At 43.8% G+C, this 8,479-nt stretch overlaps 1 protein-coding gene across 1 annotated transcript; it reads right to left on the bottom strand.

The window, feature by feature from the left end:
• Positions 1-6,656: 6,656 nt before the first annotated feature.
• On the bottom strand, positions 6,657-7,363 carry LOC116629240 (peroxiredoxin-1-like). Its single transcript, XM_032399540.1, has one exon. It carries the CDS (start codon positions 7,332-7,334, stop codon positions 6,657-6,659), a length of 678 nt encoding a protein of 225 aa, XP_032255431.1. The 5' UTR covers positions 7,335-7,363.
• Between the last annotated feature and the right edge of the window lie 1,116 nt (positions 7,364-8,479).

The raw sequence follows: 8,479 nt of genomic DNA, 5'->3' as shown, positions 1-8,479 counted from the left end.
TAAAACTAATGATGTAATGTATGGGGATTAACATAACAATAAAAAAAATTAAAAAAAAAATAAATAAATAAAATAAAAAAATAAAAATATCTCTAGTTTCCAAGGCTGGCAATGAAAGTTGGTAGATCAGATGGGACCCAAATCTTTACACCATAAGAAACACTCTTTGGAATTACAAAACTGTCTCACTGGAAGGCCTCATTTAAAAGCATACATGTTTCATGAACCAGTAACAGGCAAGCACCTTGGACAGGTTTGGGAGCAAATGGGGGTGAAAGTGAGAGGAGAGGAGAAGTAGATAAGGTCAGATTATAGGACCCTGCCTTAGGAGCATGGGTCCAGAGCAGTCACCCAGGGGTGTGCATGGCCCAGGGGAGAAAACAAGAAGTAAATTCCAAGAGTGGAATCAGTAGGCCATGAGGATGCATGAGAAGGGGAGAAGAGGCAGGAAAAAAAAAAAAAAAACACACTTCAGAAAGCATCCCTCAAAATTTTTCTAAACAGACCTTATTCTTTGAAATGACCTCTCCCCTTTAGACCTGGTCTCTGTTATCAAAAGACTAGAAACACTGGGCTCTTTCAAGAAAAATGACTACATTTACATTTTCTCGGAAAAGTGTGTTTGGATTCTTTCTCTTCAGAGCCAGAATATTGTTTAAACAACAGGATGGGATGTACTTTCACCCCTTTCCCTATTCCATACATTTCTACCTCTTGGGAGCCAGATGCTAAATTGTTTCCAGCCAGTTAATAATGGTTGTGGTAGTGAAGCTCCCAGGAGACCCAAAGAAGGAAACCTGCCTGCATTTCCAGGGCTCTGTTACGTGCGTTCCTGCTGGGTGGATTCAGATTGGTCAAATAAAGGGAGGAAATAAAGCACAGAAGTGAATTTGTTCACTGTATAACCCAACCAGACAAACTCCTGAGGTTACAACCTGCTCATCGGTGAGCTTGGTATTTCCACCAGCATGCCTGCAAATGCCTGAGCTTGCCATCACTTTAGTTTTACTGTGTAGGTCAGGCTGAGTCTAATGACAGGATGATTGCCTCAAGAAGGCATTCCACATGCTGCCATTGATTATTCTTCTGTTTATCTGGTCATCGATGCCATCAACAAGCACTCTTTGAAGACCTAGTTGATGGGAAGTGACATGCTGGGCACTGCAGAAGGTACAAAGATGAGCTAGCCAAGAGCTCTGCCTAGAAAGAACTCCCCAAATAAGGCTTAAAGTAAGACCTGATTATGTATAAATATAATAACCTAAGATATTTTATTTTTCAGTTAGTTAGGATGATAATAATGGCCATCATTGACTGATACTGCACCCCGTGCCGTGCAATACAGTTCAAGAGCATTGTTGCTGACCTTCACAGTCACCTTGTTGAGCAGGTCACACACATTTCATAGATAGGGAAGCTCCAGCTCATAGAGGTTACACACTTAGTAAGTGACAGAGCCAGGTTTCAAACTCCAGAAACTTGTGCTTGTGCTCTTAACACACCAATACAGTGACTGCTCCCTCTGTCCTCCATGAGATGGTCAGATCAGGTGCAAGTGTCACAGAGCTCAGAGGAGGGAGGACAGCCTCAAGCTGGAAGAACCAAGAAAGGCTTGTGTCTCTAAGCTGTGCCTCAAAAGATTAATAGGTTTTAGACCTGAGCGGATGGGAAAGGGAGGGAAGGGTCAGGATGGGGAAGATCTACTAGGGAGAAAAGACATCCTTGGAGAAAGCCTAGGACCTGGGGAGGGAGGAGTCATCTCGGGTCCTGGAGGTGAATGATGAGGAGGCTGCAGAGGTACAAGGGCTAAGTGGTGGAAGCCTTGAATAGCAAACCAGTATCTGAGAATACTGAAAAAAAGCAAGAAGTCACTGAAGATTTTGGCAAAGGGGAGCAGCCCAGTCTCAGCCCAGATTCAGAATGGTGGGGACAGATAGAAGAGGAGATGGGGAGAGCAGGATGAAGCTTCTGTACTTCCTCAGATGAAGCAGGCCGGTGGCTGTGGGGGTGTAGAGAAGGGCACAGCTGCACAGGTACTGAGGGAGGTATAATCCTTGGGGCTGAATCACCAACATGAGTGGCAAAAGCAGGGGATAGAAATCAAACAATTCTCTTGTCTGATTCTCTCTCCTGCCTAACTGGGAAGATAACAAATACTAAGTCTCTAAACAGAATCATCATCACTTTCTAAAGTGTTGGTTCTCAGACTGTTTTGACCTGTGGACAATTTAAATGGGCCCAAGTATAGTATCTCTACATTCCTGCTTACTACAAAAGAAAAAAGGATGAGGCTACTTTTATGAGACCTAATGATAAGATATAAAACTCTAAAGTTAACTCATGCCAAAAGCAAAAGATTAGATGCTGTGAAACCATTAAAAAATATACAAAATGCCAAATTGGGACCACCTGGAGGTCCTAGGATCACCGGCGTAACCACACCCCCACTGGAGAACCCTCCTGGGGGCACTGGTTGGTTGTAGTTAACTCAAATTCATCTAATGACTCTGATTGGTGGCCACATGTGCCACTTTGTTTGCTAGATGCAAAAGGAAGCCTTTCCTGACCAATTTCCCCTTCCCCTACATCAGCTCCCCAACCTCTTTGCTGAGGACTCCTTACCCCACCTAATCCCAGCACATCTTTCAGATAGGACAAAGTGCTGTTTCCCACTTTATTCAAGCCAAGGGAGATGTCATCTCTACCATACTCAGACCCTCACCACTCAATGGCTTCTCAAATATTAGCTCTTGGCCGCCTTCCTCTGTATGTTTGAGAAGGGTGATGTTGAGCATAGGAGCCCCCTTGCCCCATCTTAGGATAGCCCAGCCCTTCCACTACCTGCACCAGTCCACAGTGGAGCTAAGCAGGGCTATAAGTCTGGCAGACTCCTCACAGGAGTTCAGTTTTTGCAGCCTTGTCCTGATTTAATCTGCAATCCGATTTGCTACTGAGTCTCCCCAAGCTCTTATCAACATTTTAGATTTCAATGTGCATTTTCTAGGCTGAATATCTGTGTTTTCAATTATGTCACCCTGGGTGAATTACCCTTCCATTGTTCAAGGTCAAACCTCGTGTTGTTATTTCCTGCCCATACAGCTAGTCTCTTTCCCCTCCATCCCTTTGGGGCAGTTTCTCAATTGTCACTGGTGTTCCCAGATCCTATCTCTATCAGGTTTCATCTGTAAATTTAATCATGAAGCTATGCCCCATTTGGCTTCATTTTATTCCATGGCAGAAATGTTCATTCTGCATCCATTCTCTACAGGCACCCTGGGCTCCAAAGATATAGTAGACATGCCATTCTGCAGCTATATAAAAATGAAAAGCTGGGAGTCCCTAAGAGGGACTAAATGGGCCCGATTTTGTTCCCATTGTTGAGTCCCCTCACCTCATCAGTAGACCCTCTGGTCCTGCAGTCAGATGTTTCTGTGGCCACAGAGGACTATTTCTAGCACAGGTATTTAAGAAATGACTGTTAAAGCAGATAGGGGAAGGCAGAAGCAGAAGAGGCTACGTCAGAAGAACTCTAAAAAACAGTCACTAACTCAAGTCTTCTCAAAGGGCCCTGCCCCTTCCTACCCCAGGCTCAGCCAGGGTCCAAACACACTTTTATCTTTGCAGGTGAGGGTACTAAGCAAGGCTCTGCCACGGCCCTAGCTATTGCTCCCCCTGCTCACACTTGGCATCCACTGTCTGAGTTCAGCCTTTTCTTCCTCTCTCCTGCTTGCTGCCTGCCCTATTGCTTCTAAATAGAGGAGTATCCCCAAATACATTTTTTAGGGTGCAAGGCACCCCTTGATACCCCTGAACATAGAGAGGCAGCACGCGTGGATCAGCCACATAGCCTACCTGTCACTTCTCCTAACTATGAACTTTTTAGAATGTTCCATCTGGACCTTTCCATTCTACTCCAGCCAAGTTGACGGCCCCGGCAGCCCTTTGCTCATGGTGCTATCACTCCAGTCATGTGCACTGGCTGACTGCCCAGCTCTGCCTGCCTTGTGAGCTGAAACTGGGAGCAGGAACCATAAGTGTGTCAGTTATCTTTGTGCCCCCCTTACCTGGCACATAGCAGATGCTCAGTAAATGTTCATTGAATCACTCCTCAAACAAATAAATATTAGAGAATATAAATTATCTTTTTAGACATGGTTTTTGTCTCACCAACCAATTGCCTTTGGTTGAGTCATTGGTTTTCAATGTGTTTTTAGTGTACAGAACCCTTACTTCAAACAAAGTCTTATTTGGAAGACCCCAGCCTCCCCCCATATATAAAATGATAATAGTGCAGCTCTTCTGGTTCACATAAAGTGGAGAGCCCTCAGAAAGCCCTAATACCACCTATTTGCCCCCACCACCACTCCCCCAAGCTAAAATATGCATTCCACTTTCCTCCACATTTTAAGTTTTTCACTTCTTTCAAGGCCCAGGCCAAATCTTTCCTCATGAAGACTTCTCTCTGATCATCCCACCCATGGGGGTCTTGCCCTTTTCTGGAAGCTCTATTGTCTACTCTACTCTTTAGGCATAGACAGAGTATATACCAACAAATGTTCTTTGAGGCTTCCTAAAGGCTGAGTCTAGTGATATGCATTTTATTTTATTTTATTTTATTATGTTATGTTAGTCACCATACAATACATCATTAGTTTTTGATGTAGTGATCCATGATTCATTGTTTTCGTATAACACCCAGTGCTCCATGCAGTACGTGCCCTCCTTAATACCCATCACTGGGCTAACCCATCCCCATACCCCCTCCCCTGCAAAACCCTCAGTTTGCTTCTCAGAGTCCATAGTCTCTCATGGTTCATCTCTCCCTCTGATTTCCACCCCCCTTCATTTTATTTACAATAGCACCAAAAACCATAAGATACCTCGAAATAAACCTAACCAAAGAGGTACAGGATCTATACTCTAGGAACTACAGAACACTCATGAAAGAAATTGAAGAAGACACAAAAAGATGGAAAAACATATCATGCTCATGGATTGGAAGAATAAACACCGTTAAAATGTCTATGCTACCCAGAGCAATCTATACCTTCAGTACCATCCTGATCAAAATTCCAATGACATTTTTCAAGTGCTGGAACAAACAATCCTAAAATTTGTATGGAATCAGAAAAGACCCCGAATCGCCAAGGAAATGTTGAAAAAGAAAAACAAAGCTGGGGGCATCACGTTGCCCGATTTCAAGCTACATTACAAAGCAGTGATCACCAAGACAGCATGGTCCTGGCACAAAAACAGACATATAGACCAATGGAACAGACTAGAGAGCCCAGATATGGACCCTCTATGGTCAAATAATCTTCGGCAAAGCAGGAAAAAATATGCAATGGAAAAAAGACAGTCTCTTCAATAAATGGTGCTGGGAAAATTGGACAGCCACATGCAGAAGAATGAAACTCGACCATTCTCTAACACCATACACAAAGATAAACTCAAAATGGATGAAAGACCTCCATGTGAGACAGGAATCCATCAAAATCCTAGAGAAGAACATAGGCAGTAACCTCTTTGACGTCGGCCACAGCAACTTTTTTCAAGATACATCTCCAAAGGCTAGTGAAACAAAGCAAAAATGAACTTTTGGGACTTCATCAAGATAAAAAGCTTCTGCACAGCAAAGGAAACAGTCAACAAAACAAAGAGGCAACCCACAGAATGGGAGAAGATATTTGCAAATGACACTACAGATAAAGGGCTGGTATCCAAGATCTATAAATAACTTCTCAAACTCAACACCCAAAAAACAAATAATCAAGTCAAAAAGTGGGCAGAAGACATGAACAGACACTTCTCCAAGGAAGACATACAAATGGCTAGCAGACACATGAAAAGATGTTCATCATCATTAGCCATCAGGGAAATTCAAATCAAAACCACGTTGAGATACCACCTTACACCAGTTAGAATGGCAAAAATTGACAAGGCAAGAAACAACAAATGTTGGAGAGGTTGTGGAGAAAGGGGAACCTTCTGACACTGTTGGTGGGAATGCAAGTTGGTACAGCCACTTGGGAAAACAGTGTGGAGGTGCCTCAAAAAATTAAAAATAGAGTTACCTTATGACCCAGCAATTGCACTCCTGGGTATTTACCCCAAAGACACAGATGTAGTGAAAAGAAGGGCCATATGCACCCCAAAGTTCATAGCAGCAACGTCCACAATAGCCAAACTGTGGAAAGAGCCGAGATGCCCTTCAACAGATGAATGGATAAAGAAGATGTGGTCCATATATACAATGGAATATTACTCAGCCATCAGAAAGGATGAATACCCAACTTTTACATCAACATGGATGGGACTGGAGGAGATTATGCTAACTGAAATAAGTCAAGCAGAGAAAGTCAATTATCATATGGTTTCACTTATTTGTGGGACATAAGGAATAGCATGGAGGACATTAAGAGAAGGAAGGGAATAGTGATATGCATTTTATTTTATTTTATTTTTTCTCACTTCAAGTTTAATAAAACAACAAAAGACAAAAAGTGATGCCCTCCTACTGTACATAACAGTTGGCCTGCCCCATAACAGCTCAGGCCCTTCTCTCCAGAGGAAGAAAGGCTGGCCTCCCCAACCCCTGCAGGAAAGGCCTGTCCTGTCCCCATACCACATCTGCACAGAGTCTAAAGTTTTATGTTCTAAGCATGACAATAATACAAAAGAGATTTTGTTTTCATGGCCACCCACTGCAGCCCAGCCCTAAAATGACGTGGCGCTAACTTCTGCTTAGAGAAATATTCTTTGCTCTTCTGGACATCAGGCTTGATATTATCACTGCCAGGCTTCCAGCCAGCTGGGCACACTTCCCCATGCTTGTCAGTAAACTGGAAGGCCTGAACCAGTTGCAGAGTCTCATCCACAGAGCGGCCGACAGGAAGGTCATTTACCGTGATCTGCCTAAGGATACCTTTATCATCAGTGATAAAGAGGCCCCTGAACGAGATGCCTTCATCAGCCTTTAAGACTCCATAGTCCTGAGCAATGGTACGCTTGGGGTCTGATACCAAGGGAATGTTCATGGGTCCCAGTCCTCCTTGTTTCTTGGGTGTGTTGATCCATGCCAGGTGACAGAAATGAGAATCCACAGAAGCACCAATCACTTGACAGTTGAGTTTCTTAAATTCTTCTGCCCTGTCACCAAAAGCAGTGATCTCCGTGGGGCACACAAAGGTGAAGTCAAGAGGGTAAAAGAAGAACACGATGTATTTTCCTTTGTAGTCAGATAGGCTGAGGTCTTTGAACTGGCCATCTGGCATAACAGCCGTGGCTTTGAAGTTGGGGGCAGGATGCCCAATTTTGGCATTTCCTGAAGACATCTTGCTATCAGCGGCTCTGAGAACAAAAACGCCGAAGACAAGGCAGGAAGAAGACGCCAGTGATATGCATTTTAAATGCATTTTCCCATCTAATACTCAGAGCAGTCCTGTGAGGGAGATGCTATCATTTTCCTCATTTCACTGATGAGGAAATAGAAGCTCAGAGAGGGGCACGCCTGTGTGGTTCAGTCAGTTAATCATCTGCCTTCAACTCAGGTCATGATCCTGGAGTCCTGGGATCGAGCCCTAAGTCAGGCTCTCTGCACAGCGGAGAGCCTGCTTCTCCCTCTCCCTCTGCCTGCCGCTCCCCTGTTTGTGCTCTCTCTCTTTCTCTCTCTCTCTCTGTCAAATAAATAAATACAATCTTAAAATAAAAGAAGCTCAGAGAGGTTAAGCAGTTTGCCAAGGTCACACAGCTATTAACTGGCACTGCTAGGATTTAAACATGAGCTACTTAATTCATTGTTCCCTGTTCTAATGTGCCATTCTTTTATCTTTCCAACTAGATTGTAAGCTAACGTGTAGGAACTGTGTCTAATTCTTTCCCTCTTTGTTCTATTCTTAATACAGTGTTTAGCCCTTAAGAAGGGTATAATTAATTATTTTCAGAGATTAATTGGTCCTCTGAAGTATATTGCATAGTTCCTCACCTCTTCCTCTTCTAACATCTATCCAGGTAGAAGCTGTCAGCTTCTGAATAGGTTCTGGTCTCACTCTCCTTCTTCCTAAAGAAAGTTGTATTTCTGAAGCTTGCAAGGACAGGTTTTTGCTGCTGAAAATATTAAGCACTTCCTGCAAAGGCTGGAAGCTAAGCAGGAGTTTCACAGGAGGGAAAAAACAACAGTGACCTCCTCAAATAGAGTGGGGAGGCTCAAGGCAGGAAATCGAAGGTACTGTCAGAACCGCTCTGGGGAGAAAGAAGGGAGACTGGAGAGGAAAGAGAGACTATTTAGATTTTTACCACTTGGGACCCTATCCCCAATTTAACTTCTGGACTAAATTTTAAAAACAGCCGAATGGTAAAAGCCCTGCTCTCTGTGAACTCTGGCCCCTCTGCCTATTTGGGATGTCACAGAGAAAGGCTACACATTGTGTGTAGCAGCCCCAAGGGGACGCCCAGCAGCCCAGGTGGGGTGATTGACTGC

The sequence above is a fragment of the Phoca vitulina genome, unplaced genomic scaffold (genome assembly GCF_004348235.1).
Source record: "Phoca vitulina isolate PV1807 unplaced genomic scaffold, GSC_HSeal_1.0 scaffold423, whole genome shotgun sequence".
Taxonomy (NCBI): Eukaryota; Metazoa; Chordata; class Mammalia; order Carnivora; family Phocidae; genus Phoca; species Phoca vitulina.
This window is presented reverse-complemented; position numbering and strand designations above follow the sequence as displayed.

Excerpts from the sequence above, each read along its gene's own strand:
- LOC116629240 (XM_032399540.1), bottom strand. The coding sequence starts at position 7,334 with ATGTCTTCAGGAAATGCCAAAATTGGGCATCCTGCCCCCAACTTCAAA.